The sequence below is a fragment of the Cyrtonyx montezumae genome, unplaced genomic scaffold, assembly GCF_038088225.1.
Source record: "Cyrtonyx montezumae isolate F1298 unplaced genomic scaffold, pur_monq_1.0 scaffold_10, whole genome shotgun sequence".
Taxonomy (NCBI): Eukaryota; Metazoa; Chordata; class Aves; order Galliformes; family Odontophoridae; genus Cyrtonyx; species Cyrtonyx montezumae.
In genome coordinates this window covers 48,112,275-48,133,407 of record NW_027071826.1, presented here as the reverse complement: position 1 = coordinate 48,133,407, position 21,133 = coordinate 48,112,275, and the positions used below count along the sequence as shown (strand labels likewise).

General features: G+C 41.4%; 3 protein-coding genes across 4 annotated transcripts; all 3 read right to left on the bottom strand.

The window, feature by feature from the left end:
• Positions 1-1,781: 1,781 nt before the first annotated feature.
• CUNH11orf16 (chromosome unknown C11orf16 homolog) lies at positions 1,782-5,822 on the bottom strand. The gene is given in 6 exon segments (XM_065755744.1): positions 1,782-1,969; positions 2,416-2,472; positions 2,474-3,078; positions 3,853-4,081; positions 4,835-4,994; positions 5,656-5,822. Coding segments are annotated over 6 exon segments (1,365 nt in total). The 3' UTR covers positions 1,782-1,822.
• Positions 5,823-8,488: 2,666 nt separating this feature from the next.
• Positions 8,489-11,158, bottom strand: ASCL3 (achaete-scute family bHLH transcription factor 3). 2 transcript variants are annotated; one of them, XM_065755296.1, is made up of 3 exons: positions 10,958-11,158; positions 10,677-10,756; positions 8,489-9,447 (listed from the first exon to the last, which is right to left on the bottom strand). In XM_065755296.1, the coding sequence occupies exon 3, from the start codon at positions 9,280-9,282 to the stop codon at positions 8,728-8,730; it is 555 nt and encodes a 184-aa protein (XP_065611368.1). In that variant the 5' UTR covers positions 9,283-9,447; positions 10,677-10,756; positions 10,958-11,158; the 3' UTR covers positions 8,489-8,727. The 2 variants fall into 2 exon arrangements, with proteins under 2 accessions (XP_065611368.1, XP_065611367.1); XM_065755295.1 differs by having other exon boundaries at positions 10,677-11,158.
• A 1,072-nt stretch (positions 11,159-12,230) lies between these two features.
• TMEM9B (TMEM9 domain family member B) lies at positions 12,231-21,133 on the bottom strand. The gene is made up of 5 exons (XM_065755303.1): positions 20,974-21,133; positions 20,731-20,822; positions 17,164-17,272; positions 16,139-16,273; positions 12,231-13,399 (listed from the first exon to the last, which is right to left on the bottom strand). Exons 1-5 carry the CDS (start codon positions 21,040-21,042, stop codon positions 13,244-13,246), a joined length of 561 nt encoding a protein of 186 aa, XP_065611375.1. The 5' UTR covers positions 21,043-21,133; the 3' UTR covers positions 12,231-13,243.

Sequence of the window (21,133 nt, the reverse complement as noted above, 5' to 3'; positions counted from 1 at the left end):
TGTGAGCATGAGGAAAAACTGCTTTTCTGTGAGGGCAAAGCAGGGGAGGGTTGGACTCCCTGATCGCCTTGGGTCCCTTCCAACACTGACTCTATGACACTAGGAGCCCAGCAAAGTGCTTCAATAGATGTTAGCTGCTCAGCACAGGCACAAGAACTATTGACAAGCTTCAAATCCTGTCTCTGCAGGTTCTAAACTAGGCTATGAATCGCCTAGCTGCCTTTTTCAGTAGAAGACAGGATGATCTGAATCGTCTCCTCTTTCCTGCTGAGCAGCTGCATTCTGCAGCTAATTTCCAAGTTCACACGCTTTAACATGAATGACCCCACTAACACACTGGATGCTGAACTCGCCCAAAGGATCAGATTCCACACTGAGAATTAGTGACGTGCTCTATATAGTCTGTAATTTTTTTGTTCCTGGTGGTATTAAAGTTTCAGTTAATATTGAGGAGAATATAAAATTCAATAACTTGAACACTGCACCACTGAGAATTGTGTTAGCTACATATTCCTTATTCTCTGGTGGCTCTCTGTTTGGTTTAATCCTGAAAATAATAATAATAAAATCTAGGGGCTGTCAGGTTGTTTCTCTGTTCCTTCTGGCTTCCCACAGAGAAACTGCTGTGCTGGATTCCTCTGGGTAGCGCCAGAGGATGGCAGATAAACTGGAGGTTTATTAGACCCTTGCTTTGCATTTGCTCAGGCTTTCAGCACTAATACTAGTTTACCTGATCTCTCCAGGACTTTAAAGAGCTCATGTCCAAATAATTCAATATAACAGCAGCCTAACCCTAGAGTAAAGACTGAGGATGCTGAAATGTTACCAGGCTAAAAATCATCATTAAAATTGTATTAGTTATCCATAAAGCTCTTCTATGAAGTGCCTACACCAGAACTTTATTTGCTTAATAAGCGTAACATTGCTAACAGTACAAGCAGTTAAGCTGAAATTTCAACTCTTGAACATCATCAGCTATACCTTTCCTGAATTCTGATGGATCACGTCTCTCTCTGCTTTAACGGGAGCTCTTCGATGTTCTTCCCTCTCTGTTCTCTGCTGATACAGTCTGCACGGACAAGTTTTTCCTCTCCTGAGCGAGTTGCTTTATGTTTATTGTCTGACTCTGTTTTCTTTCTTGCACTTTTATATCTCTGTTTTCCTGTTGCTACAGAACCTTCTTCCTGGAAGGCAGAATACAAATCCATTGGCAGTTCATGAATGCTCTGTGCTATCACATGTATCCACTGCTATGATTCACGCTGCTGGTTTTGAGCTACAATGAAGCACCTCTGGTTTCCTTCGAGTTTTATCCAAAGGCAAAGCACGTCAGAATTGCATAGACATGACACTTGGCAAATACAAAGCACGCCTGTCTAGAGTTGCACAATGGCATAAAAATTGTGTGTAAGCTGTCTCTTCTTGGGTTTTATGAAGGTCAGAGCTGACCGTTTTCAGAGGCACTCATGCAGGTCCCTACTTCTACAAGACTTAATTGGATCCGTGACAGTGGACACTTGGCCAGTTTCCAAGTGTGCAGTCTTTGCTGACTGCTCACTGGTACAACCTTTTACATTCCAACAGGGAGCTTCAGGCCCTCCTCGCTTTTATTATTGTTATTAATTTAATAGAAGTTCCCTCCTTATCACAAACTTGGTGGAAGGCCATAGCAGGCAATTGCCACGGAAATGCCAATTTTCAAACTACTAACACAAGTACTTGTTCCATCCAAACAGATCAGACCGTATCAGTAAACTCAGTATTAATACAAATTACCGTACCCCCAATGACAGCTTGGAATCCTGGTATTTTACGGCTCCTTTCATCGTGAATCTCCCTGGGGGAGGCTGCTCAGTGGCTTCAAACACTGCCCTCTGATCAGGTGGTGCAACACGGGACATATCCACAACAGAGATGGCTTTGGATTCCAGCTTGCCCTCTGTACATGTGCTGCTGTGACTGCCAATTCCTTGGGGGATAAAAATTGTATCTCAGCCTTAAGCATGGGGAAAACAGACCTGAAACAGAGAAACGTTCACTCAAGAGAGCAAAATGCATTTAAAACATTTTAAGGAATTCTTTCAGGTGATTGAATCAGCATAGACTAGCTATGAAGGCTAATAAAAATGCTGGCATCATTAAATGCATACGAAAATGATGAGGAAGAAACTCAGCGATAGGTACCTGCTTCCACATGAGATTCATTGCTCTGGTAGTTTTCCATTGGGTGAGTTGCCAGAAGAAGAGCTAGCATGCAAGATGAGGAGCAGAAATGTTGGGGAAGAGGAAACAGTGCATTGACAGCTGACCAGCAAACCAACTACAGGTTAAGCGAGAGCCCATATGAAGGGGGCATGGAACACACTGGCAACTTCTCTCTGGCTGCATCTCCCTTTTTAGGGTGTTTAAAGTTACCTGAATTACTGGCACGAGACTTGCAGTGGCTCCTTTTCCAGTATTTCCACTTGGGTCTTGCAGATTCCTTCAGCCTAGGCTTATCAGGGCGACTGGGATCTGTGTTAACAGTACTCTCCACCGCAGAACTCCGAGTTGGGAACAGTTCTGACTCACCCTCTGAATCAGCAGAGGGGGAACGTGCTGTCACAGCTGCTAACTTCTCTTGTTTTGGACCTTCCAGTTCTAGAAGGCATGGAGCGGATTTGCTCCTGGGCTCTGCCTTTTCAGCTTCTCTCTGAAAGACCTGAGACTTGGGTCGAAGAGGCCACCAGCCATCAGGATGGCCACGGCAGCAGCAGAAGCAGTGAACACAGGCTGATGAACAGCACATACCACCACAACAACAGTGGAGAAGCGGCCAGCAGGGAGAGCAGAGCAAGCTGTGCTTAGCGAGGCTACGTGTGACGCAAACAGGAACCCAGGTGGTTTTAGGACTGCAGGAAAAAATGCACGAGTTAGTGTCAGGACATTCTCTGCACCTTGACGTGCTGGAGAAAGGCATGTGGATCATCTCCACAATCCTTCCACACAGGGTAGGAGGGATCCACAGCGCTACACCTCGTGGCAGCTTCACTTTCTTGTCGTTCCAGAACTGAACCAAAATGTCTTCATCTTCTGAGGCTGTTGAGAGAAAAGGCACACAGCCATGAGCAGCTGTTTCACCTAGGGAGCAGCAGGCACAGCTCAGGCTCTGCAGCTTGGGGCACTCTTTCTAGTCCTGCCAACTGCAGCACCAATGACCACCCCTCACTTGTGACACCCCACCATGGTTTCATGGAGGGCAAAGCAGGGCACTGCTCGTGTGACGGTACACCTGGCAGCATCTCTCTTCCCAGTTTTTCATTAGATGAACAAGTCAATGTTGGCTGAGCAACTTTTGTTGTTGCTGCCAAAGCTAGCAGTAACACTCTGGGGACACGCTACCCAAATCTGAGCAGTCAGCAGAGCCTGTCAGACACAGGAAAATGAATGAGCTGCTGAAATGCCATGCCTGGGTGATACGGTCACCCCCAGGATACGTCCTTCAGTATGAGCATGAGCACTCTAGCACAGACGGATGCTTCCTGAGGGCTGCCACATTTGGATCTCTCAGGAAAAGGCCATTGTCCTTCACGCAACAGACGCAGCCCCATCTGAGCATACAGGAAATAGCAGATCTGTGGATATGGAAGGTGACGTTTTTGTGGGTCACAGCTTCCTCAGGGTCACACAGGCAAGGTTACACACTGACATCCATCCAAGGTCATATCAGCTACATCAGCTCCCGGAAGCCTTAAGTAATGCTACAGCGAGTTCACCGACAGTTCTCTGGCAATAGTGCAGCAGAGATCTTCCCAAAGGTCTCTCTTGTGTTCCCAAGCAAAGCAAGCAAGACAAGGACAGCAACCTTCTTACCTCGCAAGGGGTCCCTCATCTCAGTGCCCGTGAGGACAGTTCCGGGACCGTACCTCACCAAATCTGGTTCCCAAGGTGCCAATACTTTGTCTCCTGGCAGCAAGGAATGCTTCATGCCATTGACGTACTCCAAGATGTCATCCTTTGCTGTTTTTTGCACATACACTGAATGCCTTCCATGCGACTGAAGTGGTCTGGTAAACTCTACCAGGAACATTCCCCTTTCATTCTGTTAACCGGAGAAAAACAGTGAAAGACACATTCTTATGCATCAAGTCAAGTAGCCTCCAGGTATAGTCCCACTGGATTTCACAAGGCATGCTGCATGCATCGGGTGCACCAAGGCTGTTCTTTACACACGCCCAATTCCTTCCTCATTACATACAACATGACCTCACTGCTGGGGAGCTGCTGGAAATTTTTGTTTTCTTGTAAGCTAAGGCCTGTCAAGAGGCCTTCAATCAACACAGAAATGAGACACTTCCCTGTTCTTGAGAAATAATAGGCTCCTTTTTCCCCCGTTAAGTTTGAAGTGCTAACAAACTGATGAATTAAAGCTTTCACTAGCATTTCTGAAGACACTGCGCCGTTGGTCTGCAGCCGACTCAAGCTGGCAGTGTGTACATAACACATCACCAAACACCTTTCCTGCGCTGGTGGCTATGTGTCTATACATAACAGTGGCCAGCACGCTGCTCACAACAGCTCTGATGCCATCCAGGCCTGCCATGCTGCCCAGCACCAGCAGAGATGAGGCCCTGCTGTGCACACAGTACTCAGGTGGTGCACAAGGACTGCTGCAGACTGCATCCACCACACTCAGCCTTTGCCATGGGCAGTGGGGTGTCCTGCAGCCACACTGAATTCACCCACCTCATCTGATTTCACTGAACGGGCCACCTGCAGGTGAGCAGATCTGACTGACAATGCACACCCCCATGACACCTACCCACATGACTACAGCACAGAGACTGTCACTCACCTCCATCTCCTTTTTTACTGTACCACGGTAATAAAATCCATCATGCTCCCCTCTCACCAGGACAGGGATGTTTTTGTCTAAGATGGCTGATCTCTGCAAAGTGCTCAGCCTCTGCCATGCTGAGCCAAGGGAGGGGAGGCAGCACCCAATCCAATGGCACCTTGAAAAAAAGAAAATTGGTCAGCAGTGAGAGAAATCAACTTCTGCAGGTTGGGTAAAAGTATATACATGTTTATATCTTCTAAGATGTAAGAACAAGGTCACTGTACCTCACTTTGTAGCACTCCCACTTTTTACCCAGTTCTCTTTGGTTTGGGACTGACAGGAAGAAAGCTAGAAATATGCTGGAGACTTGGGTCAGCATCACATGCACTAACACCTTTGCTGTCTACACGGAAAGCTAATGCAAGCCTTAAGATCAGGCAAGAGAAAAAGATGCTCCAGCACAAAGCACAGCTTCGAGGCACTCTAGCATCGTAGCTGATGGTTTAAGTTCAAAACAGGAAAATAATTCCCTGTCACATAGCATTAGAACCATTTCACAGAAGATCGCTGCTCATGCAAAACGCTTTTATTTATTCAAGTAATTTTAAGGACTTCTTTTCTGATAGCAAGTTTACCTCAGGCTTTGTTTCCCATAATCTCTAGGGTAGCAAATCATTTTAGTTAATGCTATCTAAAAACTGCCAGCACGAGGGCGAGGAAAGCACAAATGATATTCAAGTTGCTAATGCATTAACCTGACACATTCCAACCCTTTTTATCCTATTAGATGTCACGCAAAAGAACTAACAGCAGATCCAACAAGAAATTCATTTTACCGTAGGGGACCAAGGGGCTTGGTGATCCAGGCAGGATGCGTGGTGAAGGAGTTCCTGCAGCAGGGGTGGACAGCAGGGAAGGCATTGGAGCACGGGAACTTGTCCAGAGCCAGCACTGCACTGCAGTACCTGTGGTCCATGGGCAGGAACCTTCCTGAATGAGCCATTCCTGCAAAGGCAGCTACCTGCAAGACTAAAACACGAGCTGTCAGTAGTTGAGAAGAGACTACATACTGGCATTTTCAAAGCCAAACAAATGTTTTCCAGATTATCCTTAAGATCTCAATAACTTTCACTAATTATTCCCATGAAATAAAAAGAATGAATTCAAAGTATCCAGTCTGATGTTTGGTCAGGTGAACCCATACCACTACCTCAGTGACTTTCATTCATTCAAATTTGCAGTTGGCAACCCTTCCCTCAGCAAGCAAGTTGGAAATGGTTGATCTTTGGGGTCTCTTCCAACCCATTCTGTGATTCTACACATCTCTATCTAGTAAAGGGACATAAATATCCAGGGAAACACTCTTGCTGCGGAAATCCCAAGGAAAGCAATGTTCTTAAGTACCTCCACCTTTTGTTTCCCTCTGTAACACACAGCTCTTCTCTTGCACCTACGCTCTCCTTCACAGCTTCCTTACACACAGAGCCAGCCCAATCCTCCCCATCTTAGGAGCTAAAACACAAACTGCAGCTGAAGTTCACATTGTTGAGCAGACTGTTTCTGACTGCAGTGTTAGAACGCAGTTACCTGTGATAGATCAAGAGGAAATATTCTGATCTGACAGCTGCCCTGTCATGTTTTGCAACAATAGGATTATGGCTTGCTATGAGAAGAACGAGATGCTGAGATTTGAGGAGTGCTAGCTGCTCAGAGGCTGTCAAGCTAAGATTCATAAAGTGATGGTCCCTCTGATAATCTGAGAAATACATACATATAACTATTTTTTTCTTGGCTTAGAAGTATTTATCATGCTGAGGATAAAATTTGCAACAGAGAGTCAGCAATAAATAAACCAAGTGCCTAATTTACCTTTGTCTCATAAAAGATATGGTCAGAGATTCTACCAGCTTCTCCAATCTCTTAGTGTATGTAATTTCAAACACAAAGTCAAGAAAATTAACTGTTGAAAAACGTGTCTTCTAAAGAGCAAATCAACACGTTACACTCATACTTCACAACTACACAAGCTCCCCATTACAAACTGAAACGAGCTGGAAATCTGTAACGTTTTCTGAAGGAATGCAAATTCCAGTTCTACATTAGAGCCCGCTGTAGAGCTGCTCAGAGCTGTCCTGCCAAGAACCAGCTATTGCATGGATATACAAAGCAGGGCTCTGACAAAGGCAGCTACGGAGCGCTATGAGATTTCCTGGATAGTTCCACGTACTCGGACCCAGAAGTGTCTCAAACTTACCAGCTACTGATAACACTAAACCTTGACCATTTGTATCCAGCCTTAAGACAGAAACCTCATCCTTCTGCCCTGCTGGATGCAAGAAGCATTTGTTGCCGGTGCTTTCTAGTTGCTAAGAAGATCACCAGCATAGCTACCACCAGGAACTGACGCACTAACCTGACCCAGCTGCAGAGACAACCGTTTGTGTGCCACATACCAGCCCAAGAGCTGCTAAATGCAGCTCTGCCTACCCAGCTATTGCACCGAAAGACTCCGGAGCAGAGAAGGGATTCTAAAAGGGCAACACATCCTCCAGCCCTTTGCATAGTAACATGTGGCAAAAGAAAAGTATCACCGTTCAAGGCTGCAGTTCAGATTTACAGCCATAAGGCACCACAGATATACTGGCTGGAAATGAGGAGAGACAAAGCTGGGGCAAACCGAGATCAGATCCCATTACAAACTTTTTCTTTCCATAATAAAGGGGAGGAATTAGCGAATTCTCTCCTTTTCCTGCCAAGAGTATCATGCAGAAACCTTCCTGCTAATCTCTTCTGTGATCCCTATTCCCCATTTCCTCCTTAATGAATGCTAACTCCTCAATACATGATATGACTGTGCAGTGCAGGGAGGGAAAATACTTAATTGCATTTAGTAGTCATTTTTCAATTCATTGCTATTAAAACATGAGACCAGAAAGATGGATGGCTGCAATTAAGGACAGCCAGCTCTTACAAAGTCTGGAATTACTTTCTCTACATTTTGCTGTCACCAGAGATGAACTGCTCTTGTGTTGCCAGCTGAATTGCTGTGCAATGCCAGTGATACAATGCTCTGACACAGTAAGCATTAAGAACACTCTGCCAATCACAAGATAAAGCTCTCTGCACCGTCTTCATATTAATCTGTTCTAGACTGATAAGCTGAAATCGCTGATTACACAGAGAAACAGGCTAAGAGGGAAGAGGATCCCAGAAGAATTTTTTCTGCAGGACACCATTTCTTCAAGGCCAGAATCTTGCCAACCCTCTTCATATTGTGTGACCAGTGCTAATTTTTAAGTGCATGGTGAAAATCAATTCAATTTTCAATAGAAATTAGGCTGAATCAGAAGTTTTAGAGATCAGATTTTTTCCTAGTAGGAATGAAACCACATTTGCAAGATGTCTCGCCCTTCTCAAAGCCAGTAACAATGTTTCAGAGAGCTGCTCCCCTCCTCCTTTGGCTTTGAACAACACTCCTGGGCAACCTTCACAAAGACCTCCTCGCTTTGTAAGAGAAACACTGGCAATAAGAGCAAAAAACTTTTATGAAAGCACATGTGAGAGCTGCAGAAAAATAAAGGAACCTTAGCTAGAAAGATTTTACTTTATTTCAAAGCATGAAGAATGTGATGTCACATACAGTTAATTGACATGTGTAGGTATAGTATTTCTTGTTGGGTAATGATTTCAGATGTGCTTTCCAATTTCCATGAATTATCTTAGGCCACTCAGATGTGATTTCTCTTAAGTGCAGCTACTACCTACAAAACTAAAATGCTTTTCTGTGGGCTGGTATCAACGTGTACTACGATTTGCTCCCGATGTTTCAGGAATACACACATCATTAACAACATAGCAGTGACATCCAGGCTCCCAGGAAGGATATCTTTCCCTTGGTTTGGAACAGTTTAGATAGCCTTCAAAAATTGGCTTTGTTTGTTAATTGCTTTAGGTGCTTGGCTTGGCTCCATGACGTTTTTGTCTGCTGCCACAGAATCACTGTACAGAACAGACTGGAGGTACCTGATGTATTTTATTGCAGCACGGAGCGTCTCCACTTTGCTGAGCCGTTTCTCTAAGTATTCCTTCGGTAGGTGATGTCTCAATTTAGCATAGCCTTCATTGACACATTTAACTCTCTGCCTTTCCCTCTCATTCCTCTTCCTGATGAAAGCTGGCCCATAGGAGTACTCACTCCTGCTGTAACTGCAGTGAGGTATTTGGTAGGAAAAGCCACAGGGCTCCCTGTAGAAGTTCTCTGTGATGAAATGCTCAGACATGAAAGGAAGGAATGACAGATCTTCAGAGCAAGCAACCTGGCTTGGTGTTTCTGGGTACATGTGAAACATGACCAGTGGGTCTGCACAGAAAGGCCGGGGCAGCTGTACGCGCTGACTGTCAGCAGAGATGGACAGCTTGTCCATGAGATTACAGTAGCTTTTGCCATCCATCAGGTTCTGCATTTAACCTGGAAATACATTATTAAAAAACACTTTCAACAACTCATACTGGACAGGACAAAATACTCACCTGAGCTAACTAACTGGCATTTGCCAGATGAGACTTCTAATGCATTTGCAACATTTCATAACAACACAGGAAAGCCATTACAGACAGCAGAAAACATCCTGTTCGAAAAAAAAGAGGATGCAAATTGGCTACACTGATTTAAAAAAAAAAAGCACAGAACAGATTTTAAGAAAATAAAACTATTAACACTTCCTAAAGAGCAAACATTCTCCTTTCATTTCTGCTTTAGAAATGACGAGGATCTACCTTTGGGAACCCCACAGAAATCTAGCTTGCTCCAAACTTTCATCTTCACAGAAAACACATAAAGCAGGCCAGCACCGAATGCAACCTCTCCACCCCACTAACAATTCCAGTGACAGACTCTCTACTCACACCAAAAAGCCTTCAATGTATCATCCTGACTCAATGCAAAACTTTTTGTACAGAGAAGGGATCCCAGCGTTAACTTTATGTCTGTAAGGTATTCAACTGGCTCTTCATATAAGTTTTACAAAAGGTCTAGAGGATGAATTAAGGCCAAACCTGACATCTTTGGTCCTTGAGTTTCTCCACTCATCTGTATATTAAACACAGATTCAAAATACTAAATAGACTGCTGATAAAGGAGTGTGGACTGTGAAATATTAGATGATATTAATTTGGGGCAAAAAAATCTTGTCTTGATGGTATCCGTTCAATTTTAAATTATTTTACATAATACCTACTTAAAAATACATTTAAAGCATATAGTTAGGTTTTAAACAATTATGATCTAACCTTACTGATTGAAGCAGGACTTCCTAACAGAAAATCTATCCAAAACATTATTTTAACATCCTCTTCTTCATCTACACTTTGCTTTCTAAAATACTTAAGACTGCACCCTCTATCACAGAAAAAGCACACCAACACAAACTACGGTACCGGGAACATCTAGGCTGCACTACTCAACTTCAAAAAGCTTTAAAAATTCAGACCACAGCTCCGTAACAAATTGGACTCTCTTGACCCGTCACAAGGATCGAGATATTTTAATATTTTCTAATAATTTCACACCTGCCACTTTCAATAGCGAGAGAATTCTCACACAAGAACCCAGTTTAACAACATATTCCATCAGCGTATATCTGTATTCAGTGTCATCTGTTCTTTTCTAATCAAAATGGATCTCACTACAGAAATCCTGGGAGTTAGGAATTCCTTCATAGCATGCCATTAGACAAGAGAGACAGTCACGTGCATCCTAAATGGATCTTTCTGTAGGTACACTGATGGTATGCAGACACATTCATTTTGAATTAATAAAGATACTGAGAATCCTCCTCCCATTAGACCAGAGACTCACCAATCTTCAGATGAAAGTAAAATCCGAAGAAATAAGATGTGCTAATTTTAAGACTGCTGAAGAATAATACCGGAAAATATCTGAATGATATTAAAAAAAAAAAGAAGTTAATGTTCCAGTTTCCTTGCATCTTATTGAATATAATAAGTGATCACTTTAAACACAATGAATTAAAAAGCTACAGAAGCATTGCTGCTGACTAGCTGATAGAAGTGGTTTAGAGAAACATCAGTGTTCAGTGAAGGTCTATTGCTAGATAAAGCAACACACAGTTCTCTTACCTGAATCATGTAGCTTGCTCCACTGAGTCAATGACTCCTGTAATTTATAGCCAATTGCCAACATGCAAAGTAGCTTACAGTTAGATCTGCTCATTTCTGGTTTGGCTTTTCCACCCACACCACAGCTATGATGGCAACAAGACTTGGCATTAAGGACTAAAAATTTAAAACCATATTGAATACAACTGGATCACCTGAAAAAGTAAACGTACTTTGTGTATACAGTCTTCAAAACCAGCATTTTCTTTATTGGAGCTTCATACACTAACATCTAAATTTAACCACCAGCTAGAAATTAGTTAAATACTTATTGTGGAAAGGAACACACAATTGAATAAGAGTATGGATGAAACTAATATTACATTTTATGGTCATCTCACAAGCTCTGCTTTGTTTCAAGTTCTTTTAAGTTCTCTTTTACTTTGCTGTCTCAAAGCCTCAACACTGAGCCCAAATATTATTAATTCCCACTTCCTCCCCCTCCTTCTGCATCCTTCTGCTCCAGCTTCAGACCTTACCAGAAATGCAGCCAAGACACAGAGCACCCAGCAGAACTGGTAGGTATGTAGGTACACATGCCACAAGTTATTTTTCTTTAGGGTATCCTATGAACATCACTGCCATAACTGATTATTGACTCAGCAGGGTTAGATGCCAAGCACAACTGCGTTTTCATTTGTGGTGTTGTTTTTTTCCCTTTTATCCTGTCAATACACCCTGTGTTGCTTTGTACTTACAGGAAGAACCCTACATCTCCACCAATTAGGCGCCTGTTATAATTACATCCTGCTAAGTTCTGGTTTTGGAAGCCTACAGGACTAACAAGAGAACGAAGCTCTGCATCCGCCAAGGAGATGCAGTCATTGTGAATATGTTGTGGTACAGCTACGCTTCCACTCAAGATCACGAAGAACTATGTATACAGGTACAGCCCAATTCCCAGGATACTTTGCACCTGCTCTGTCAATTATGAAAGCCAAAGCTGTACCTGCAAATATATAATGCTGTTCAATGGTACAATTCCCTTTGGCACTGGTAATGAAAATCATTGTAATACAATAATAGAGCTAAACATGCCTAGCTAAACTTGAGTCAGGGATCAGAAATTTACTTCTTTCAATCAGCAATCTGGCGAGCCATTCTTTCCCTTATCTAAGCACTGAACAACTGCACATTTCTACACTGAAGCATTTTCAGATAACTGTTTTTATAAATACAATTTACATGCAAGGGTAATGAGGGAGAAAATAATGACATCTAGATAATGAGGGTATGTTTTTCAAAAATCAGATTTAATCATTACATTCCAAAGAGGATATATGAAAGTTAGTCATCTAGCAACTGTATAGCTCTTAAGAGAGATGAACACAGAATCACAGATAGAAAAATACACCTAACTGCCAAGATGACAGGTGCTCAAGAAATTATGTGCCTTATACCATCAATCCAGACAAATGCAGAAAGATTTCTTATAATAAATATTTCATCATATACTAACTCCTGAGACTTTACCCATGAAAAGAAAGGAAGATGTCTTTTAAAAGATATCATACATAGACAATATATTAAGCTTTTAAAGTAAAATAGAACAAAATGTCAACACTGTCCTGAAGTGCACTGCATTTGAGTTTATCTACATCACAGTACTCCAAGTGTGCAGCTCAAAGAGTCACTGTCCATTTAAGTTCTGCCTTATTTCTGCAACCATCACCCGACAGACAAGCATCTTGAAAGTACAAGTGCAAGAAACCAAATGATGAATACAGCCAATCAAAATTTCACTCTCTGACATGAGAACCGCACTGCAAGATTTCAGTTTCCTGTACCTAGCAAAAGCCTGCAGAAAAATCCAAGTATATTTACAAAAGGTCTTTACATAAAGAGATTAGTGAGTTGTAAGTAGTTACTGTGTTCCCAGGTACTTTTAACCACATAAATAGTAAAGAGAAATATATAGTTAAAAATCACCATAAAGTCACAACTGTAAATAAGGTACCACAGTAGCAAACAAAGCAAGCTATCTCAGGGTTTGTTTTCTTTTCAGTTTTATTAAGTAAGAGACAACAGAAAAATGTAAAGATTTCTAGCTTTTGGTTAACTAACCCCTTTTAACCTCTTCCCACTTGGGTGCATTCTTCCCAATTTCAAATACTTGTATATATTTTTTTTTCCTCAAATCAGAAAAGAACCACTGAAGGAAAACCTTTTGAAGTGGTAGGCTCAGGAAGACACAAGTCAGTTCTTTCAGTTAGTCTGCTTTACTTCTTGGAGCTACTGCTGCGAGAATTAACTCAGCACAACGTGACGGTCAAAAACAGACTTGCGTTGCTCTTGGACCTGCAGCTTCCAGCGCTGTTGGGCATACTCCACTTTGTTCAACACATTGGCACGGCTCCGAGAACGAGCTAACACATCGTGAGCATTTGCAAATGGCTGGTGATCCTGGAACGGAAAAATCCTTAGTCAGATCTCAACAATTTCACCAAGCAGTTGCAATAAGTGTTTTAATTTGTTGATGGCCTTTGGTTCGAATATAAATATAAGCTGTTTTAACCAACTAGACAGATATAATGACCAAGAAAGCTCTCAGATAGTTAAAACTATACTTTTCATTCCAAGTAACAACCATAGGTTTTCCAAATATGCCAAGCTATATCACTCCAAAAACATGGAGCAGCTTAGGTGGGAAGGGACCTTAAAGATCCTTGAGCTCCAGCCTTCTAAAACAGGTGGGGTTGCCAGTCACAACATCAGGTTGCCCAGGGCCCCATCCAACCTAGCCTTGAACCTCTCCAGGAATGGGGCGTCCAAGCCTCTGTGGGCAACCTGTTCCAGTGCCTCACCACCCAAATGACACTTGCATCCATTAGCAGCTGCTGGAATCAAATCTAGAACAGACCCAGATGCCAGGACCCTCCTGTCATTGTCAAGAATGTACTTTGTTTAATGTCACTTAAACAGTGAATTAGTCAGTTTTCTGCCAGCTCTCAGCCTGTTACTGTACGGCAGTTCAGGACGTTCATATAAAGACTGTATGCAAAACCAACACACTCCACTGTTTACCAAACCAAACCTATTGTACCAAGCTGTCTAAAAGCAAAGTGTAAACACAGCTGTTTAAGTGACAGAGCTCAACAATAACTGAGAGCTTATTTAATATTTACTCTGTCTGTTTTCCATCAATACCTGCAAACCTTTGCTTTCTTCTAATAAATAAAAGCATGATGCAAACAGAAAGAGTTGGAATTGAACTTCTTATTTGGCTGTCAAACTTGTTTTGGACCAAGTCATGTTTCTAAAGCTACACTGGAAAGCATCATGTATAAGTTACATAATAAAAAAAATAACAACATAACTGCATCCCATATAAAATAGTTCTTTGCCCTTTTCTATGTATATACCTCATAGTACTTCTTTGTTGTTTTTCCAGAATGTTTTTAAAGACATTGATATGACTTGATACTGTATTTGTGACATAATTACGTACAGAATAGCTCAGTGATGACTCTTAGCAGTTAGAATGACTAACATTAAGGAAATCAGCAGATATCTACAGGTCTCAAAAGCACACACGGGCATCATCAGGCTAAGAAATAGGCTGAAAACAAGAGACTGTCCTGGACTGAAAGAGCTGTGAACTTACACAAAAGATTATGCAGTGGGATATATCTAGAACACTAAGTTCAAAGATTACAAATCACTTCATTTGTAGATAAACATAATCACAATAGCAACACATTTCCATCATAAAATAAATGGAAGAAGGGGTAGCACAAGATATGCTAGATGGTACTGGCAAGCTAGTTACTGTCAATTTCAGTGTGAACAACATAAGGAAAAAAGAAAAGCAAAAGAGGTGTCCTGAAGTGGCTTATATTCACCAGTTGCCACTGCCACCAATGGGCAACAGGAAAAAGCAAGCACATTGTAGCAACAAAATGAACACAGATTGTATTCCCAGAGCGAGAAAGATCAGTACTGGAAGAACTTGCAAGAAGGAAGACAACAAAGAGGGCAACAAAGGCAAAAAGTCACAAAGGACCTTCAATTAATTTACATTTACTGCCACAGAAGAAGGGACAATGGGAAATGAGTAACACAAAATAAGCAATGAGCTTAAGAGCTTTTTGTTCCAAGCACTGCTGCAGACATAAACAGTAGTCCCTCTACAAGCACACAAGGGTCCCAGTAAGTTACAGCAAAATCTGAAGTCGAAATAAATTAGTGGTACAGAGCACGGCATTTACCACTTCTGATGCCTTCATATACAAAGCTCTGAATGCAACAGGCAGTCAGAACTGCACAGGGCTTTTCAATACATTTTGTTAAGTGTTGCCATCATAGCTTTGTTTCGCCATGAACAAACACATTTATCTCCTCCTCCTAAGTGCCTATATAATTGAAGGAATGACAAATACTCCTAACACAAAGATAACCTACTGCCACCTGTCTTTCCTCGTAACACTGCTCAGGTACTAAGTCTCTCACTGTTTCCAACACAAGGTTTTGTGAGGTTTTACATCATCTTCCTGCAATGGTATTTAAAATATGTTTCACTGTTATTAGAAGTTAAAAATGCTGCACTGGTGATGGGGAAGGCCAATAAGAGACAGAAAATCATTTGCCATCATTTGTCACTGATGAACTAAATCCCCTTTTTCTCCTGAAAAAGGCTGTTCTGATCTGTGGGAATATATCGCTTTCTAGTTTTTAGTTGTAACGCAAAGAAATTACTTTAGCATCAATCACTGCATTTATCACCAATAAGCTCAAACAGAATCAACAGAAGTTGTAACCCCTCAGTATATACTTCCTTTTTGCAAAAGAAAATCTAAAATCAGTATATACGAAACTACATAAAAGTTGATCACTAAGAAGACATTGATTTTGAGCACATCAGAATTTGTACCTCCTATACAAGTTTACTTCCTCTCCTCTATTCCTTCTAAAGACAGATCATTTTCTCAGATAACTGGGCATAACAGAAGCAATCCTCATCTTACTACTTTCCAGCCCAGTGAAAAATGAAAGCATGGCTTCACAAAGTCATCACACAGTTTTCTGACTACAGTGAAGATCATCCTCTCTCTTCAAGAAAAGAATTTAAATTGCCTTGCAAAAAAATCTTCAAGTAATCATTTAACAATTAACCCACACATACAAGCAGTTGGATGAACTCACCCCAATGTCTTCATCACTCTGTATGAGCTGTGAATGCCCAAAGAGACGTCTCTTCAGTATAGGTTCCACTAGTGTAAGGTACACCATGTATAGAAGAAGTAGGCCCAAAATAGACAGGTATATGATGATTGTAACCTGCACAACACAAACACTATTTGTCCCAGAGTCATGACATTTACTCAGCAACCTCTCACCAGACAGTGAAGAACAAAAGAATTGTACAGTCAGTCTTCAGTAGTGTCATTAATACTTAAAAATCATGAACAGCAAAAAGCAACCATCTATTAAATTAGCATTACAAGGTTTTAGGGCAGACAGATAAATCAGTCTGAAAAAAAGTCTCTCCTAGTGAGGCCTTGCTAAAGTCCTATACTATCCTTCTTGAAGCACTTAGTGCTCTCTCACCTTAATCAAGACTACTGTTGTATGTTATTACATAAATGTTGGGGTCCATACATGGCCTCCATTCTCTAGCACAGACCTGCATTCAGTCACAGAGATCACACAGAAAAAGGAGGAAGGAAAAAACACAAAACCCCTCCAAAGAGGGGAATAATAGAAGACAATATGCACTGAGTAATCTATTCACTCCAGTCAAGGGCTCAGTGGCTCTAATAGGGTAAGTATGAAGAATAAAGGAATCATCAGATATAGCAAACAAGACTGATTTTGCTCTTTGTAGCTTGCCAAGATAGAAAGTAGATTTACATCAAGCAAGCAAGAAAGCTGAATAATGAGAAAACCCTAATGAAGTTCAAAGCCTGACAAATACCATAGAACAATCAGAATTTCAGCAAAGTATAAACTTAATCCCAAAACATGAGAACTTAGATTTCTTAACATCATCCCTTTATCTATAGCTTGATTTTATTATAACTCAAGATAAATTATGAACAACAACAAAAAATGTTAAGACTGCTTTAAAAGAGCTCTCCCTTGAAAAAGATTACTTCTCTAAAAGACCATAAATGTATTTATGATTCAGTTGAAAAATGTAATATATATCAACAGAATTAATGGTTTACCTTAATTGTTACGGAGCTTCTCTCTTCATATTTGCACTCACAACGTAAACAATATGCTTCTACATCAGGTCCAGGGACAGGCATAGGCTCAACCACATGAAGACAGTCACTGAAGAAACACAAGAATGGCACAATCAGTTGAGTTGGTTTTAGTTTACTTATCCCCTTATATAGGCAGACCTCACATCTTCAGATACATTCAGATCCCAGTTGCTCAGGCTGAGAATTTGCCTTTGTTTAAGTTAGGCTGTTCTAAATTATAAGTATTGAAGGATCATTGTCTTTTTATTTTTTTTTTTATATCAGTACTCCATTTTACTTAAATTCATCTTCTCACAAGCTACTAAACAAGCTAAGACCTTTCAAACTAAACACATCATTTCAAATCATTTCATTATGCTGTCAGCATAACAAGTCCAAGAATTTGAAACCCAGCACTCACACCACTTGACAGTGACACCTCTCAGTAAATCCCAGCTATTACACGTTTCTTCCTTCTAATACTTAAAGAATTTTAGTACTTTTTTTCCAGTATCTGAAGGAAGATCGATCTCTCTTTGGTGCCTGTGGACAGAAGCTCTTTTTTTCTTACCATCACATGTTATAGGCATGTGGAAAAAAAGCAGCCATCAGATGAGTTGTTTAAGCAATAAGATTGTGAACAAACAGCACTCAGTTCTAAGCACTGGAACCAGACAGGAATACATACTTTGACTTAAAAGAATACAAAATCCAAGACAGTTCCCACACCAAAAAGCACAGTTGACAATACTATGAATATTCTGTGTCACAGTACTAAAAATCCAGTGGCCATGATACAACAAATTGCACCACTACTTCCACCAATAACTTCAATAATCTGTATTTTTTTGCTGACTCAGTTTGGTTATTCAGTTAACATCCTAAGCTCCCTGTAGAGCACTTAAGGAAGAACTTTCACTTCAGTGCCTGTCAACTCAATGTTAGTGGAGTCAGAAGCAGGTAATGAAACAAAATGCCCGATGTGACAGCAGCTGCTAACAGCTCAACTCTGTATTGGACTAGATGAAAATGTTGCCAATTTGCATGGCCATTCATCAGAGTCTCTCTTTTCTATTTTGTTGGTATTACATCTTTATAACTAGAACTGTGGAGCATCACATCACAATCCCTGGAGAGGCACGGAGCACTTATTTTTTCCACTTATTTGACATCAGAATCACAATCTCCCTTGCAAAAGAGCGCTGCGCTTAAGATGCCAAATCAAAAATACATACAAGTTATGAACTAAGAAACTTCTACGAAGGTTATGTCAATATGCTGCTCAAGTTGAGAAGAAAGCCAGCACACTGTTTGGGTACAGTAGGACATCTGCTACAGTGAATATATCAAATAATACCAGCAAAGTTTTTTTTTTCTCTAGTTCAGTGTTTAACATTGCTTTGGAGGGTAAGAGCTCTCAGAATCTTACAGTTTTTATTATGTTTCTTTGAACCGTGATCCCATGGCAATTTAAGAGGAATACATGGAAAAGGTTGATCCTTTTCTAAAGGGCATTCCCACTCAACTGCCCCACAGAAGCACCTTCTCTGTTGCACTAGTAATAACTGGATCAAGGAAGCCTTTCTTCCTAGAGAATCTAGGCAAGTCAAAAGCACAATTTCTGGTCAGCTTTCAGTTTGTCCAGCAAAGCAGCCAAGCAATCTTCCCTCCTACCGTGTCCATGAGCAGTCAGCCTCCGGACATGAAATATCAATGCATTTCTTTCAAAGTGGGCTATTTAATTGAATACCATGTAGGTGCTTAGGCTTACACAGCATAACATTCACCTAGTGTGTTGTTTGTCACAAATGATTTGCTGGCAGTAGATCCAAAATCTCAAATGGAGAACACTTTTATTGGTGTTGGAACACTGTCAGCTCATCATGAAGTTAACAAAAGGCACTGCTTGGCAGCCAGTGAGGATGCAAAAAGGACTGCTCCAGCAGAGGAACTGAAACACCTAGATAAGAGTATCATAATGCAGGCTACAAGTTTAATACTGAAGATTAAGTTTTCATTCTGTGTCTGGTTAAGGGGCCAGTAAGCAATCATACTGTCTGTAACTCAGACACTAAAAATGTATCTGGCTGTTTTCCCAGGGGGACAGATCTAGATGTCTGCCACATTGTCACCCTGTTCTATACAAGTCACCGGCACAGATGCAGAAGGCCAACTGTAACACTGAAACTGTCCACTTTGTTGCACATGACCTAGCAATGAAGCTTTTTTAAAGTAGCAAGAAGGCAACACAAACAAGAAGACAAGGTCATTAAATGTTTCCAAGTGGTCTCACAAGAAATGATCTCAACAAAATGAGATTTAAGACAGGAAGACAGTTCGAGATTCTGTAAACCCCATTTACCTGTCACCATGAAATCAGCCAAGACTTCAAAGTTAATTTTTCCTTTGATCACTGTCAATAAAGTGAAATGAGGTCTCATCTGACACTAAGGCAGGTGCTAAGCAATGCCCACTGAAAAAAATCCACTTCATTTGCAGAGGAGTAATAAGCAACAAAAATATTAACAGTGCTGCCCTGAAATGCAAGCTGCAGCTGGGATTTTCTCAGTATGCCTCACTACTGCATTGCCTATGACTAATTGGTCAAAGCTGGTCTAATAACATTTAATTAACCATGTAGACAAAACAGTCATTAAGATCAGATGGTACATTTTATGTTTGTTAACATAGGTTGAAATTTACAGCATTATTTCTCACAGTTCTGTAAATAAGTTAATAAGTCAAGGCATAACTCTTAATACATATCTGTATCACTAACTTTATTCTGGTAATTATTTTGGTGGGATTACGGATGAAATGTTTATAATCAAGTTGCTAGCTGGCCGCTATTCAACAGATGATAAATAAGAAGAGTCAATGTACCAAAATGCATTTCACATTTTTACAGGTTGATCTAAGATTCCTGAGGACTTCAGACATCAGAGCCACTTCAAAGTATGCTGTTTTAAATTACTGCTATCTCACTTTCTTCCCTGGCTGTTCATTCTTGCCCATGCATAACAGGCCTCAGCTCAGCTGAAATCCAACAGATGCCACAGCTAGTCTAAGCAGTACAACAGCACATTGCTGAGATACAGAAAAGCAAGATTTCTCTCTCTGTATGGGAGAGAGAATGTGCTGCTAGCTATACTGCATTCTCTGACTGCAATTTCAGGGAACTAATCTCCAAAACAATCTCCAAACAATAGGACTGGTTTCAAGAGCAGAGAAGGAGCAAATAACCCCTGTCTAAGTTCAATAAACACACTTTTTCACCATGATACAATTTCTGGTCAGTGAATTCAAAGTACAGCACCCCTTTGCCTTCTGCTACTTCCAAGCCTTATGCAAGAGAAGCTAATAACATGCAAACTAAAAATCCAAAATAGAATTAGGGATTTCAATCCTCTTCCCTTCCAATAACTGAATTCTGAAATGCTTTAAAAAACAGAAGTCCAGTAAGCCGTGCGAGAGATGTTCTTGGCACTGTTACAGAACGGGTTAATAGTTAATCACAGTCTTCGTAATGTCCCACGGTAAACTCACCAGTCCTTCTGCGAAACGTTTTTATTGTAGATGTGGCCCGAGTGGTCTTTGTAAGGAGGGCAGATGCACTTACATCGGACGTCCTCCGAATTCTGCAAAGCAAACAACACGCTGAGCCCGCCGAGCTTATCTCATACACGAATTAAAACCAACTGCCCTTGCGGATTTATTTCACGACTTTCAACGCAGTTACCGGAAGAAACAAGTAAACAGCGCTCTCCGCACCCGCTCCTCCCCGCTCACCTTGGCCTGAGCGCCCAGCACGGCCAGCAGCCCGCAGAGGAACAGCCAGCCCCCGAGCCCGGCCGCCATGTCGGCCCGGGGCTCCTCGCCGCTGCGCACGGCCTACCCGCGCCGCCGTACCGCCGCCATCACTTCCGCCTTCCGCCCGTCCGCCCGCATC

What these genes read in the sequence shown, in the direction of transcription:
- ASCL3 (XM_065755295.1), bottom strand. Translation starts at nt 9,282, where the DNA reads ATGCAGAACCTGATGGATGGCAAAAGCTACTGTAATCTCATGGACAAG.
- TMEM9B (XM_065755303.1), bottom strand. Translation starts at nt 21,042, where the DNA reads ATGGCGGCCGGGCTCGGGGGCTGGCTGTTCCTCTGCGGGCTGCTGGCC. An exon ending in AACGTTTCGCAGAAGGACTG is followed by an intron (nt 17,273 to 20,730) that starts GTGAGTTTACCG and finishes GTGTTTCTTCAG; the next exon opens with TGACTGTCTTCATGTGGTTG. An exon ending in AGAGTGATGAAGACATTGGG is followed by an intron (nt 13,400 to 16,138) that starts GTGAGTTCATCC and finishes TTTCCGTTCCAG; the next exon opens with GATCACCAGCCATTTGCAAA.